Raw genomic sequence first — 17,093 nt, 5'->3', positions numbered from 1 at the left:
ACTTTGCATGACGGAGTTACAACTGTACTCCATTTACCACTTAACTGAAGCTGCATTATGAAGATTGTCTGTAGTTTGAATAAAGGAGTTACAACAGGTACTCCTTTTACCTTTAACTTAAGCTACATTGTGTAGATTTTACTCTGCATGAAATTGTTACAACAGTACTCCATTCACCTTTAACTGAATGTGCATTATGGAGATTGTCTATAGTTTAAATTAAGGAGTTACAACAGTATCCATTTACCTTTAACTTAAGCTAAATTATGTAGATTGTAGTCTGCATGAAGGCATTACAACAGTACTCCATTTAACTTTAAATGAGGCTGCATTATCAAGATTGTTTATAGTCTGAATGAAGGAGTTACAACAGTACTCCATTTATGTTAACTGAAGCTGCATTATGCAGATTGTTCATAGTCTGAATGAAGGAGTCAAGGCTATTGAAGAACCTTATGAAAGCATTGCTTCTTTGTTATAGTCTGAGTAACATTATTACTTTAGTGTTTCTAGTGTGATGTTACTGCCTTGAATTTGGTTGCTGCCCACAAATACCAGAGAAGAGATTTTACTTCTCAAATGCGATTTATCAGTTGCAAATATACTAGTCAAAGTGCAGTCAGAATTCAACACTCTATGCAATTAGTTAATCTGAAATAAATTAACAATTTACCACAAGAAGACTATAGTTATGTTTTTGTACTCTATAGAAAACACTTCTATGCTTCGTCATAAAGGACCCACTAAACAATATATTCGAACAGGTCATTGAATATAAGAACCATGGTTTACAGTCTGCCCTTTAGAGCACATACAGAGAAATTAGTTAATAAAATTCTCAGAATCTAAACATAATCTAAAGCTTACCTATAGGATTTTTAATTCTTGTTCTTAACCTGCTCTGTTACCTGTGCTGGAATTAAATTTACCTATTGGGCTATCTGACTACTAAAATATCACTGTGTAATGGTTACAAGATGTGAGTGCTATAACAACAAATGCAAAGGACCATCTGATTGCTAAAACACCATTGTATAAGGGCTACAGGATTTAAGTGCTACAATAGTACCTGCAAATGATCTCTAACTGATAAAAATTAGTCTATAATAGCCACAGGAGGTGAGTGCTATGACAGAACATGCAAAGGGTATTGGAGTGCCCCTGTGTAATGGAAACAGGGTGTGAGTGTTACAGTAATGCATGCAGAGGTCTGTCCAACTGCTGAAAGGCCACTTTGTAATGGCTACAGGATGTGAGTGGTGCAACACCACATGCAAGGGCTGTCTGACTGCTTAAATATATCTCTGTTATGGATATCTGAAGTGAGCACTACAACAAGTGCTAAGGGCCAACTGACTGTTAAATGGACACGCTATCCAAAAACAGTCGAATGTTAATGCAAGATAAAGAAAAAGCATGGAAAGATTGGTATAAATATAAAACCCCTCAGTATTTTAAAACGTCAGAATGCTTCACAATCATAATAAAAAACAAATAATTGAAAACAAAAAAAATACTATAATAAGTTTCAAAATAATACTAAGCAGAACCCTAAAAAACATTGGACATCCATTAAAGAAATCTTACATCCCAGCCAAAACTTCAACCCAAACCCCTCTCCTGATAACTCACCACTCAAAACTGCAAAACAGTCCAACTCTTATTTTATAAATAGTATAGTATCTGTAACCAAGGATTCCTCAACATTTAATCCCAACCCTGCCCATCAGTCATATATCAGCACATCCACTTCCACCTTCAAACCTGTGACCATATTCTATATAAAACGACTCTTAAGCAAACTTAAACCATGCTTTTCTTCAGCTGATGACCTTCCAAGCAAGTACCTAAAAATAGCAGTCAACAGAATTGCTTATCCTGTCTCAGTCCTTATAAATAGGTCAGTCCAGGAATCCACAATCCCTCTCTCTAGAAAAAGTCACACATTATTCCTCTGCACAAAGAAGGAAATGCATCAGACATTAATAACTTTAGACCTATAGCAATCTTGTCTCCCCTTGCCAAAATATTTGAAAATGTTTTAAAAAACAATTGCTAGACTATCTCTTGTAGGAAGAACTCCTGTCCCCTGCACAATGTGGCTTCTGTCCTTCCCATAGTATTAGCATTGCCCTTCTAAACTACACAGATACTGTTAATAAAGCTAGAGATAGTGGAAAACTAGTTTCTTCCTTATTTCTAGACTTGTCTAAAGCCTTGGACAAAGTTTGTCACAGCAAACTCCTTTTTCAAATGTCGTCACTAGGTCTCTCTCAGCCCACCCTTCTGTGGTTCAAAAGCTACCTGTCCAGTAGGTATCAGTCAGTAAGATAGCACTCCACACTCTCTCCTTACCTCCCAGTCACTACCCCTGTACCACAAGGCTCTACCCTTGGCCCACTCCTCAACATTTTCACCAACACACTATACTTTCAGACAACAGGCTACCCTAATAATACATGCAGATGATTCCACTCTCATTTGCACATCTGACATCGTGTTTTGTAATAATTTGGAGCTTTTCTCCCTGGGTCTGCACTAAAAATGGTCTTCTACCCAGTTGGACTTTCCTGGTAATCAAATGTCAATAAATACATAAATAACAAATAATGACTACAGGATGGGAGTTTTACAGCAGCAGAGGATAAGGCCCATCTGATTGCTAAAAGACCCATCTAGAACGACTCATGAAGCGAGTGCTACAGAGTGTGACTATTAAAAGCAGCTGGTTGAAGACTGATGCCTATACCTTGTGTAATTCCAAATAATATATTGACAGCAGTGTTTGTGATGTATATTTGGAGGACTGCGGAAATGTCCCCCACTGCTACAAGAATAGTAAAATAAGGTGTTTTAAACAATGTAAGTCATATAATTCAATAAAAGAAAGTCTGTGGCTCAAACGTTTGGATGAAGCAGTTTTGGCAGTGTACTGATGAAGCACATGTGCTTGAATACGGAAGTATTAGGAAACCTTATCACCCCTGAAATGTTCATGTAAGTAAGGGATGCAACCATACAGCCAAACTGGAGGCTAAGCTCTCTCAACTCAGTACTGGCGAAACCTGTCAGGAGGAGAAGGAAACCACACTCACTACAATTCTAGTCTCACATAAACCTACCACGACAGCAAACCAAACACATAAACACACAAAAACATACTCGGAGGCTCTAAATAAAAATCTGCCTAAGCAGCAGAGACCTCCAAAGCAGACACCCAAGCAACCGCTCCCCCAAAACAAAACACGTGCAACACATAGCTCGCAAAGCCAGTGTGCCAAACAGTCACAGCCCTTAAGGCTAAACAACACACCTGATACACTTGTAATAGGGGACTCTATCGTCAGGCACACTGATGTCCCGCTCACCAGGCTGAACAAGGAGAAGGTCACGGTGAGCTGCCTGTCGGGTGCTAGGATCCGCCACATAACACAAGCACTCAGGTCACTCCAAGGCAAGTACAAATATGACTCAGTCATTGTCCATGCTGGTGTGAATGACCTGAGACGTACCTCCCTGGACTACATGAAAAGAGACATAGAGGAGCTCTCTGAGCATGTGGCCCAGGCCGGTATGACCCTGACCTTGAGTAGCATCTTACCCTCACCAAGAATGATGCCACAATATGAAGACAAGATGATCAAATTCAACAATTGGCTTAAGTATTGGTGTCATTCAAAGGGGATCCAATGCCTGTCAGCCTGGGATGACATGCTCGACAAGCCACAATGCTTCGCTAGGGACGGCTTGCACCTGTCACCCCTGGGCTTTTGGATATTGGCAAAGGCTCTTGCTACCCCCATAGTTCCTTTTTTAGGCAAGGCTCAAAAGACAAACCCACCTCCATAGGTATCACAAGGGATAAGAAACAAAGAGTAATGCTACTCAATGCCAAAAGTCTAAACCTCAAGATGCATGCACTCAAAACTCTCCTTAGCATGGAGAACATCAATATCTGTGCAGTAACAGAAACCTGGTTCAAGGCTCCCGAGAGCACCCCAGCACTACCAGGTTATACCTCATACCATGCTTTTCGGCCCCAAAACTTGGACCGAACGAGAAAAGGAGGGGGAGTATCAATATTCGTCAAAGATACCCACACCTCCAAGTTGGTGGCACAGCACAAAGCATCAGAGACTATCCATGTGCAACTAACAGTGGGTAAAACTGCCTTCCAGTTTATAGCCTGCTACAGACCACACTCCCAAACCCAGGAACCCCACTCGGCCTTCCTGAGAACACTGGAAAATATGAAGGTCTCTCCAAACACCATTATATTGGGCGACTTCAACTACCCAAACATAGACTGGGAGCATTACTCTAGCTCCAACACCCTAGCTCAAAGGTTCCTAGAATTTATAAACTCAAATACTAAAGAACAACTGTTACCACTCCCAAAAGAGGGGAAAACATACTGGACCTGATCATCACCAACATGGGGACTCTATGCTCCAGACCAGAAGTGTATCCCTCACTGGTAACATCAGGCCATAAACTAATCTCACTGGATATTCACATCCCGACCCCACCCCCTGCCCAGAAAACCACAGTGAAAAACTTCTCTAAAGCAAATTTCACACTCCTCAAAACTAAGGTGGAATCCTTCAAAGCCCCCGGGCCTGTGGAAAATACGGCCCAGACCACAGAATCCTTTATAAACGCATTCTATGAACACCTTCAGGAATGCATGGATCATGCAATCCCAAATAAAACCAAGACCCAATCCTCCAAAGGCAGATATCCTGTCTAGTGGACCCCAGCCATAAACAAACTATACAATAGAAGGAGGAAGCTACTACATGATAGAGCAAAATCCCAAAAAGGGAAGGCATCTCTGATCAGTGTTAGCAAAAAACTACGGGCACTCATAAAATCGTCTAAGGCCAGCTTCGAGAGAAAAATTGCACAGGACACTAAGGATAATCACAAGGCTTTCTTTAGTTATGTTAGGAACCTGGGTGGGAATTCCCAGATATGCTCAGAATTAGTCCAAAATGACAAAAAATACACCAACCCCACAGACATTGCCAACATCCTAGCTGACAGGTTCAGCCACCAAAAGGGCAAATATCTATCCCAGCAGAGTGCTGCCCCCCTGACACCTCAGATGCTCAGGTAAGAGCCGCCCTCTCCAAAGCAAAAAACACAGCATCGATGGGACCAGATGGTGTCCCGGGCTGCGTCCTACATGAACTCCAAGAAGAGCTAAACCCAAACATAAAACTACTGTTCAATCTCAGCCTTACCACAGGATATGTACCCAAAGAGTGGCGTACAGCAACAGTGGTCACTCTCCACAAAGGTGGTGCCTCAACGGATCCTGGAAACTATCGCCCCATAAGCCTGACTAGCTTGGTCTGCAAAGCTATGGAAAGGATCATCATGGACCTCATAAAAAAAAGATATTGGGGACCTACAGACACTGGATCCTACCCAGTTTGGCTTTGTTAAGGGCAGATCCTGCCTCTTAAACCTGGTTGATTTCTTTGAAACAGTCACCAAGGCCATTGACGAGGGGAAGATGGTCCACACAGCCTACCTGGACCTCGCAAAAGCCTTCGATACAATACCCCACTCGGGCATTATAGATAAGCTCACCAGCTTAAATATAAACCCCTATGTCACTAGATGGGTTGCAAACTGGCTCAAGGACAGAACCCACATGGTTAGAATTGCTGGAGCCATGTCAGACCCCAAACCAGTTACAAGTGGCGTCCCACAAGGCTCAGTCTTGGGACCTCTCCTGTTCGGTATATATTTCTCTGAGGTACAGGCCAACACGGAAGGACTGTGGCTGACCAAGTTCGCAGATGACTGCAAACTGGGTGCTATAATCGACTCTCCAGCTGACACAAGCATCCTCCAAAAGGGCCTCATAGAAACAGACAACTGGTGGCCTCAAGCTAAACGCCAAAAAGTGTATAGTCATCCCCTTTGGTAAAAACAAAGTGCCCACAAATTACCACATAGGTGGTAATCCATTAAGTACGGAAGAAGTAATTAGGGACCTGGGGACCCAAGTTGATAGCAATCTCTCATTTGACAACCACGTGGCCAAAGTGGTTAGAAAAACATTTTATATAGCCCACCTAATCATGAAGGGATTCACATCTAGATCAGGGGAGGTCATCGTGCCTCTTTACTCATCCCTCATCAGGCCCATGATTGAGTACAATGCCCCGTTGGAGATGTACCTTACCAGACACCTGCAGCAACTGGAAAGACCCCAAAAGTACCTCACCAAGAGGATCAAAGGGCTCAAACAGATGCCATATGCTGCCCGGTTAAAGAAACTCCAGCTCTACTCAGTGGCATACCGCCTGCTCAGAGGCGATCTGTGCCTGACGTATAAAGCCATGTCCAACCCGAATTAATGGACATGCTGCACCTCAGAAAATCCAAATCCCATCGAGCTACGCGCTCAAGAGACTTGAACCTCAGCACTGAAATAAATAGGACATGCTGGAGAGACAGATTCATAACCCAGAGGCTCCCTTCACTCTGGAATAAAATCCCAGTCCAGGTTAGGCAGAGTCCCTCATTGACTCTCTTAAAGAGGAATCTTGATGAGTGGATGTGGGATCATAGGTTTACCCCGGGTATCACTTCTGTGTCACTGTTAGACAGAGGCACAGTATACTAACCTCGAAAAAGGGCATAGCAAAATTAATTTAAAATGGGTGGCGAAAGCCAAACACACTCTGGCTAGGCTTATAAATGCCCTAGGGCAGATAGCCTAGTATGAACCTATGAACCTATGAAGGATATGACTGTTACCATTTTACAAAGAAGCCATTCACTGAGCCTAACAATGTCAGATAACAATGAAGTACTTGCATACAACTTCAGCAAACTGACAACCTCATTGGAATTGTATTCCACCTTTACAGAAGAGATGTAGGAAAATTATATACGAAATACAAACTAGCTAACTATAGAATGTAAAACATGAAGAGCTAACAAGCAGTGACAATAATATAAAATAATAAGTGCAATGAAGTGAATACCATGGGGTAGAAATGCTTGCAGTATGTAGTGGAGACTTATCACTCATGGTGTAGAGCAGGACATCTGCTTACAGGTTAGCTGTACGTTTTGATTCAGCACTAATGCACACATTAGATAAAATAATGGCACAAGGAAAATGCCTTGAAGAAACCAAGACGTAATGCCTTTTAACTCACAGGTGAAGAGTTTAAGGGAATATTATGAGAAATAATGGAGTCAGACACCTTTGTGCTAATAAGTCACATAATGATGCACTTTCTGCCCTGAAGTCAGACTGTGAGAGTAAGAGAGTCAGAGGTTTTTGTGAGCTCTACAAAACATCATCAGATGTGAATGTTGTACGACTTCAGAACAGAATCAGTGCAGCACACAATATTTATTAATGAGTGGTTTCCTGCATTAAGCCTTACTGAGCTCAGAGAAGCACATGCCATCATTAACATGTTCCTTGAGCGTATATGTTGTCATCCAAATAGCAGCACAATGTAAGACAATGAATATAAATGCTGCTAGATTACCATTATGTTCTTTAGATGCTCTTACCTTGATTTCTGCAGACAGTGAATTGCCGCTGTCTAGTTTCTCATCTTTTAAGGCACTAAAAGCCTGTGGAAGTTCGGTACATCTTTTAATAAGGACTGGATTGCAACCATTCAGAAACATTGTTGCAAAGAGTTCATCTGTCTTCCAGTGTCTGTAAATATAATCTAGAGTGCATAAAATAAAGGAAATAAATCAAAACCCCATAACCTGTTACAAGGACGCATTTTGACTTTGTATATACTTGCAATTAATAGTATCCAACACCTACTCTGTAGCAAATCTGAAGATTTAGACCTGCCACTAAGTCATACAGTCATTCTTACTGCAAACTTTACAAGTAAAAGTAAGATTCTTACATGTGTTGTCCAGGCAATTAGCAATACAGTGTTTTGCAGCGTGACTAGCTCTAATGCTACTGATATCTGCAGTTCGCAAGCAAAATGCAACTACCTGTAACAAAGGCATTATACACAGCGCAAGAAGGCATAATTGACTTGTACATTACTGCACTGCAGAGAAGTGATATTAAACTAAAGTCACTGTAGTTTTTTACATAAAAATGTTACTGTAAATCTTGCAACATATAAAATGTATGGTACCACAGAATGTTAGAGCGTCTTCTGTGTGGCGACATGTGTGAATGGGCGTTCCTTCGTTGAAGGTTGTGCTTTAGGCTCGGCAAGCCAGCACGTAAAACTCTACTGCCAATCATTAGCGCGCCGGAGTTCTGCTGTGGTGACCCCTAACCGGGAAAAGCCGAAAGACACAACAACAACAACAACCACCACACCACAGAATGTAAAAATAAGAGATCAGTAGTAGAGAGTATGTAGCTACTGTCTGTGTGAATGCAGTATAACTGTTAGAAACTGAAATTAAATTGGTATTTCAAATGTCTACACATTCAAAATGCTTAGCAGCTCAAAAATGCATTACATTATCTGTACTCTTCCACTCCCCAGAGTTATGACTTTGGAATCATGAAAGCATAATTAAAACTGGAAAAAACAAAGCAATAAATTCTCCTTGAGACTCTTAAGTTCAGTGAAAAAAATATTAGTAGTTTAATTACTACCTCACTTCTGAACTGTACAAGTCAGCTGCTTTTCAAAACAGAGCTCAATGTGAAATTCATGGCCTGTACATACTGAAAACTCTTATTTAAACTACCAAGCCAGAGGTACATAGAATTAGTGCATCTTTTGCTACTGGTAGTAATAGGTCCAGATAAGCTGCTAGACCGAGTTCTTACGCATGCTATCTGTCTAAACACATTTATTTAGTAATTTATTTTGGCAAGTTTATACCTGTTTCTAGAGTTGATTTTACAAAGTGCATTGCTTAATCATCTTTCACTCGAGACATTAAACTGAGACCCCATCTGCCTGAGTTCAAGATAGCAGGGGGATGTGAAAGATCCAGTGACACCTATCAAAACCAGTAGGGAAGTCAGTCCCCTTATACCCTAGCCAAATTTCTTTTAGTAGTAAAGAACAGTATTACTCAATTTCGAAAGCCTGTCAATGATGATTTAGGAATGTGTAAAAAGGCAGTTGCTAAACATGATTTCTCAACAGATGGCTTCAGCCTTTCAAAGAATTGTGACTAAAGCTATTGCAGCTATACCACCATTTAGTGGCTAGCTTTTTTCAGGGCAAATGTTAATTGTGTTTTTAGAAGGGGTGCTGACATTATATTCATAGCCCCTCATTAAAATATTGTGCATATGCTTGCACATGTGCTGTATTTATGGACTGTATGCTTTTTGTTTTTATTTTTTGCTTTGTTTATCAAGCTAGAAAAATGACCCCTATGGACCTTGTTTAAGATCATCCAAGGATATTGTGTAAAACAATCTTGGTCAAATCTGATAGTTAGTAAAATTGTTCTGGAGAGTACTGAGGGTCAGTAGTTAGTGGTTGAAATACTGAGTAGCCAGGGATTACACTTGATCTGTAGTGAAGACTGTTACCAAGGCAACAGTGAGCAATTACTGCATGCACTTAAGTTCAATCAGCACTAACATATAGTTTTATAGTCAGTGGTGCAGACGTATAGCACAAAGTGTCACCTGGTCCTGGAAGGTTGAATAACTAACTGTTTCATGATTTGGAAAGGACTGTGGTAAGGCTGTATATTTCACATTCCTTATTTAATTTGCACACGAATATATTGAGCAAGATGTTGGGTTCAATAAAGCACACACTGAAAAGAAAACCATTTGAGAACTGTGTTGACTGCTAGAAGATCAAATCAGTCAATATTCAAGGAACTAAATAAAGACTGTTCATTAAAAGACCTGATAGTAAAACTAAAAGTGAAATGCTTTGGTACATAATGCCTGGGAATGTACTGATATTGGGAGAGACTGTAGGCGATATTAGAATGGAATGGAAGAAGCTAATAAAAGTATAGACAGCATTACTGAGGTAATGAATAGGACCTTTCAAGAACTTAAACAAGCATTTGTTGACAAGCAGGCTTTTTGTGTTAATGTCCTTGTGGTCATACAGAATCAGATTCACTTAAATGACTGGGCGGCAGCAAACATTAACTTGCAGCAGTGATGCAGAGCATGAGACTGCAGACCTGGTCCTGCATACATAAACTGATGGCAGAAACTGGATTATATGTATGTTTGCCACATACAAACCAGTGTCAGTGATTGGATTATATTCCCATCTGGCACATATAAGTAGGAGGCAGCAATGGGATTATATGATTATTTGTCACAGATAAATTGGATGGCAGTAATGTGGGTATTGTAAACTGAATTTGATTAGATTACAAAACAGTTTTTCATCAAAAAGTGTATTTATATGTGACAGTATACCTTTAATGGCAGTTATTTTATTTTGGGGGGGGGGTGCAGAGCACACAACAGTATACCTTTAATGGCAGTTATTTATTTTGGGGGCAGAGTACTTAGGAGACTCATAAAACTGAGCTTTGTTGACTACAAAAATGTCACTGTCACAGCTGACTAACAAATCAAACTGTAAATAATTCAGCCTGCCTCCATCACCAAAGATGATATGACAGTTACCTTGAGTGCAGGTAAGACTCATTCTGCTGACCCCTTTGGATAGTCTGATAGTAGCTGTCAATGCAGAACATGCAGCAAAATAACTATCACCAGCTGACTTCACAAGATAGCTTGAGCTGAAAAATTGGAACTAGGAACAAAATGCCTTGAAGCAGGTAAGAGAATACAATTAATTGCTTGAGGTATAGAGAGAGAGAAAAAGGGATTCAGAACAGAGAGAGGAAGAAGCTGAAAAAAGGTTGACTCCTGGACGCCCAATACAGAACTGCTTCCTTAATGTAATGAGGGCATTGACTTTGTCAGTTTTCTATGGACATTAGAAAAGTTCTGTAATCAGCATCAAACTGACCATGGACAGTTACGTTTTTATTTGCATTTCTCATGGGTAAGCCAATGTACGGTTTGTCATATGTCTGACTCTAATTGCATGGATAATTGTGAAGTTAGAAACATGTTTATTTAAATGTTTAAACTTATTCCTAAACCTAATAGAAAAACATTTATAGAATATAGTGTGAAAGACAGAGGACAGTGTTAATTATTTCATTGCAGAAGCAAGTGCTTTTTAATAGTTGGCTGAATAGATGTCAGGTTAGTTCTTTTGAAATGTTTGGAGGCATTATGATAAGACATCAGCCACTCAGTATTTTGTCTGTGGACATAAGCCTCTAGGTTAGTGACTGGAGTCATGTCGGAGTAGATGGACAGAAAGTGTGACCTCTCGCTATCCAACAGTTCACAACTGCACAAGAAGAGGGTGCCCAGCAGGATACATGGGTATAGTGGAACAAATGGAGAAGTATAAACCTTAACAGAAGATTCCACAGACAACTGGAGGTGATACTGGTTTCTGAAAATGTTATGATCTTGGGGTAAAATGCTTCCATTGAAACCAATTAGGCCATGCACAGTCTGAATGCCTAAAAATAAAAGATGGAGAACAAAAGCCGTGTGAACCTGGGGACCCAAGTTGACAGTAATCTCTCCTTTGATAACCACATTGCCAAAGTGGTTAGAAAGACCTTCTACATAGCCCACCTTATCATGAAAGGATTCACATCTAGATCAAAGGAGGTCATCGTGCCCCTTTATTCATCCCTCATCAGGCCCATAATAGAATACAATGCCTCATTTGGGATGTACCTTACCCGGCACCTGCAGCAACTGGAAAGACCCCAAAAGTACCTCACAAAGAGGATCAAGGGACTCAAACAGATGCCATATGCTGCTCGGCTAAAGAAACTCCAGCTCTACTCAGTTGCATACCGCCTACTTAGAGGTGATCTATGCCTGACATATAAAGCTATGTCCAACCCAGAATTAATGGACATGCTCCACCTCAGAAAATCCAAATCCCTTAGAGCTACGCGATCGAGGGACTTGAACCTTAGTACAGAAATAAACAGGACATGCTGGAGGGATAGATTCATAACCCAGAGGCTCCCTTCGCTCTGGAATAAAATCCCGGTCCATGTTAGGCAGAGCCCCTCACTGACTCTCTTCAAGAGGAATCTTGATGAGTGGATGGGAGATCATAGGTTTATCCTGGGGATTACTTCTGTGTCTCTACTAGAGAGGCACAGTAAACAAACCTTAAAAAGGGCACAGTAAACTCAATTCAAGGGTGGCAAAAGCCAAGCACACTCTGGCTAGGCTTACAAATGCCCTAGGGCAGATAGCCTAGTATGAACCTATGAACCTATGAACCTATGAAGGAGCTAACAGAGGTAGCACATATGGTGTTAGGCTGTTGGGAAAGTGCAACTGCTCAAGATTATAACTGTATCAGACATAATGTATTAAGCCTGCAGCTTGTGTGATGATCAATGCTTCCCTAGGATATCCATACCACTAAGGACTATGGGCCTAGGTTATCCATACCACTAACAACCATGGGCCTAGGATATCCATACCACTAATGACCATGGGCCTAGGATATCCATACCACTAATGACCATGGGCCTAGGATATCCATACCACTAAGGACCATGGGCCTAGGATATCCATACCACTAACAACCATGGGCCTAGGATATCCATACCACTAAGGACCATGGGCCTAGGATAGCCATACCACTAATGACCATGGGCCTAGGATATCCATACCACTAAGGACCATGGGCCTAGGATATCCATACCACTAAGGACCATGGGCCTAGGATATCCATACCACTAAGGACCATGGGCCTAGGATATCCATACCACTAAGGACCATGGGCCTAGGATATCCATACCACTAATGACCATGGGCCTAAGATATCCATACCACTAAGGACCATGGGCCTAGGATATCCATACCACTAAGGACCATGGGCCTAGGATATCCATACTACTAAGGACCATGGGAGAGATGCCTTTTAGTTAACACTGACCAGACATAATAGGGAGAGGGAAGGTAGATGCAGGACGACAAGCAGCTGTCTGTGTCTGATGCTATCCCAACAAATGACCTAGCAGGTAATGTCTCTTTGGTACAGTGGCTTGTGGACTTGTACTTGCATGACCCAGGCATGGAAACAACCTAATGAGAAAGGTTAGTAGGGCTGACACCCAGACAATACCCCCAACTCCAGCATACACTAATGATCTGGCTACTTCTGGAAAAGTGCTAAGGAAACGTGAACCTGAACCACAGCTGAACCTCCCTTGGAAGGGTTAACATCAAGGGAAGTGAGAGGATTGATACTGTCAAGCCTAAATGTGAGACACACTAGAAAATGATAGACTTCCTGGAAGGGGTACCTTGGCAAATTACAAACAGAAGTTGAGATTGGCAATGTTCACAGATCCCACCTTATAAATCTTAACAAAGGTACTCAATGAGGCTCTAAATCCTGAAGGGAGTCTGTGTAATTTGATATGGAATTGTTGTATATGGAATGGATTCCTGGAGAAGGGCTAAACAGAAAAGTAATACAGCAACTGGTATTTGCCACAGGATATCATTTGGCACTACTGTCCGTAGTTCATGGCATTCCTTTTTCAGGTCATTTGGGCATAAAACATAGAAAATGTGGTGTACACAAACTGTTTCTATTGGTTTGACATTGAAAAAGGCAAAAAAGTTACTGCAGTACGTATCAAAAGGTTGATAAGAGAAGAAACAAGGCTAAGACTGCGCTTATGCCTTTAACTTTTATTGAAGAGCCATTTCAGATAGTATGCATGGATATTAAGGGAAATATAAGCACCCTAGTCACCACATAGAAGAGGAACTTCTTGGAGGTTGTAGACTATGCTACTAAGTATCCTGCAGTAGTGGCTTTGTTCTGTACTGAGACACAAAACATAGCAAGTGTGCCATTACAAATGTTTAGTCGGGTGAGTTTCCCTAGGCAATACTGATGGACAGAGAAACTAATTTCATTTCATGCCTAATGACTTGTTTGTGGGGTAACACATTTAAAAACTGACCCTGTCATCCATAAACAAATGTTTTGGTAGACAGCTTTAAATATGCTCTAAAGACAATGCTGACAGAATATACAGATATATTTAAGGAGGGAGTGGGACAATTATGTACCCCATCTCCTATCTGCATATAGACCAGTGCCCCTAGATTCCACAGGTTTGCCACCATTTGAGATACTTTAGAGCCACAGGATGACTTGGTCTTATAGACCTACTGCATCATAGGTGGGTGGGGGAGGGGGTGACTGTGAATCCCACAAGATGTCTGTTGTAGAGTATATTCTGAATTTCAAGACTATGTTTAGTGAGCTCATAGGGTTGGAACAGGAGCTCCAAGCACAAGAGCAAAAAACATTTAGTACAACAGCAGTGACTGCCAGAGAAAACAGTCAGGCAAAAAGTGAAGATTGTTATTTATGCTTGATAGAATAAACTATAGGCAAACAGACACTGACAGAAGGCAAAAACAGAAACTCTACCATATTAATATTACACAGTCCTACCAGGATGGAGAGATGCAAGGACTTTGCATATGCAGTGGGTTACAAAACATGTGAGACGGAGATCTGGTTATAGCTTTCCTCAGAGGGGCTCAGACTGGCAGCTCAGTGAATGAGATAGTACTGTCTCAGTAGATGTCCCCCTGTGTATGTCCAGGAAATCTGTGCAGTACTATGAAAATGTGAGGATATAGTCACTGCCAAACTAGAGTGTAGCAACCAGTACAGCACCATGTAGGCACACAGACTCAAAGACAAATCAAAAGGAAATAATTAACTAATGAGGTAGAAAATGTCATATAAAAATGAAAAAGGGTTCTACTCTGTTAACAAAACTATAAATGGCTTCGGCAGAAGGACTTGAGTGCTGTAACTTAAAATGACCCTTTAACCTCCAAGCTTCATTTTTGAGGGATTTTTGAGAAAGCCTACATATCATGTCCAAAAATATATAAATATTGAGGAATTGTATTAAGATAACACAAATATATGGACAGCGCAGTGGTGTAGCGGTAGCATTGTTGCCTCACAGCAAGAGGTTCTCTGGTTCATTTCTTGATTGGGGTGCCTTCTGTGTGGAGTCTGCATGTCCCCTGTCTGTTCATATGGGTTTCCCCCCATGTTTCAAACACATGTGTCTGAAGTGTTTCTTCCCAGGCCTCCACTGAAAATTAGCTTTGTTCCAAGGCGGACACTCCCGGTAAACAAATGTTAAATAAATATAATTATTACTTTACATAAAAACTGTGGCTTGTAGCAAGTAAAATTTGTAACATACGTGTTATATAAAGATGTTAATGATGGTAAACATTCGACTGTTTCAGTGGAAGTGCAATAGATCTGTTACAAACTGAAATTAAATCTGTTGCTCAAATATGCACACATTTACAATGCTTAATAGTTCAAATAATGCATTAAGCCAGTTAGTTACTCAATTTAAAAAGCTTGTGACTGTTAAGTTATTGGTTTGTGTAAGGGTAGTTGCTAAACTTAACACATTTGTATGGATATTGGGGGTAATAATGAAACATGGCTCAAGCCCCATATAAAAGATACTGAAATCCTAAACCCAGGCTACAATTTACATAGACTTGATAGAATGCATAAACGCAGTGGTGGCATAGCCATAACATACCAGGGCACACTTAAATTAGAACGCCTTGTAAATGATCCACCAGCCCTCAAAAACTCAAAAATACTAATTGTACATCTCCACCTATATTCCAAAAAGCACATTATAATTATTGCCACCTACATCCTCCCAGGTAACAGCCCTTCAACCATTGAAAACCTACTCAGTTGGTCAGCTTCCACATTTAATCAGAAAACAATTATAATAGGAGACTTTAAATTAGACTGGGCCTCCTGCTCTTCTTACAACCCCATCAGTTTATAAACATTTACGAGTTCTCTTAATTAATACTCACTCGAAACAGAATCGATAAACATAGCAAAAAACAATCGGCCCTTCACTGGACACTCACAAATAGGCCCTCCCTCAGTTACCTCCCTGGATACCTGCCAGACAGTCTTATTGACCTTCATTCCACCTTAGGAAGTGGACGTGGCCACATAAAAACATCATATTTAACCATGTTTATAGAAAAAATGTCTCCCTTGAAACTTTCAAATCACTACTTAAACAATGTAATTGGGCAACCCTAAAACATCTCCACATGTACTCTGCAGTTGAATACTTCAATTATACCATCCTACATATACTAAATACTCAAGCACCCCTAGAAAGATCAGAGTTAAAGTTAAGAAGCTCCCATGGATAACTAAGGCTACCATGCAATTTCTCAAAAAGAGATACAGAGCCTGGTTGCAATACCAATAGACCAAAAACCAAGCCTCCTATGAATCATATTGACAACTTAGAAATCATGCTAAAAACAACTCAAAAATGATAAAAAGCTTATTACACTTCAAACCAACTTAATCTGCAAAATAACTCCCCAAAATTCTGAGTAGCGCTAAATCAACTCCTCAGTCCATCACAAACTACACCATGTCCTAGCACCAAAAATACCAAAGAAAGCAAAGCATCACAATTTAATTCACACTTCTTAAAAAAATGACGACAATCCATCCCCAATACCATCTCTAATCCTAGTCACAATTCCTTTTCTATCAAACCAATTCAAGCTAGTTCCATCAAAACACTTCTACTAAATCTAAAATCCACATTCCTCACTGCCGACAAACTCCCAAAAGAATTTCTCAAACTGTCTGCAGATTCTATAGCTGACCCCATCACTCTCCTTATCAATAGATCCATATCTGAACAATAGATCCATATCTGAACAATAGATCCATATCTGAACAATACATCCATACATTTTGGAAAATCGCTCATATCATTTCTTTGCACAAAGGTGGCTTCTCTACTGATTTTTCAGACTACTGACCAATAGTAATACTCTCACCACTGGCCAAAATTCTCGAAAAATGTATACATGTACAACTCCTTGACTAGTTAGAAAGCAATAACCTGCTCTACAATACCCAACATGGCTTTACACCCAGCAACAGCACCACAACTGCTTTAATAAGTTCACCACCAGTATCAATGAACTTAGAAAC

At 40.6% G+C, this 17,093-nt stretch overlaps 1 protein-coding gene across 1 annotated transcript in view; it reads right to left on the bottom strand.

The window, feature by feature from the left end:
• Window positions 1–17,093, bottom strand: part of LOC122804754 (polyunsaturated fatty acid lipoxygenase ALOX8-like) — a 730,466-nt gene that overhangs the window by 664,348 nt on the left and 49,025 nt on the right. Inside the window, exon 2 of the mRNA XM_044074818.1 lies at window positions 7,552–7,715. Coding sequence (XP_043930753.1) covers window positions 7,552–7,715 — 164 coding nt within the window. The remainder of the gene's footprint in view (window positions 1–7,551; window positions 7,716–17,093) is intronic.

This window comes from Protopterus annectens, chromosome 6.part0, assembly GCF_019279795.1.
Source record: "Protopterus annectens isolate FY-2018-M chromosome 6.part0, PAN1.0, whole genome shotgun sequence".
Lineage (NCBI taxonomy): Eukaryota > Metazoa > Chordata > Ceratodontiformes > Protopteridae > Protopterus > Protopterus annectens.
This window is presented reverse-complemented; position numbering and strand designations above follow the sequence as displayed.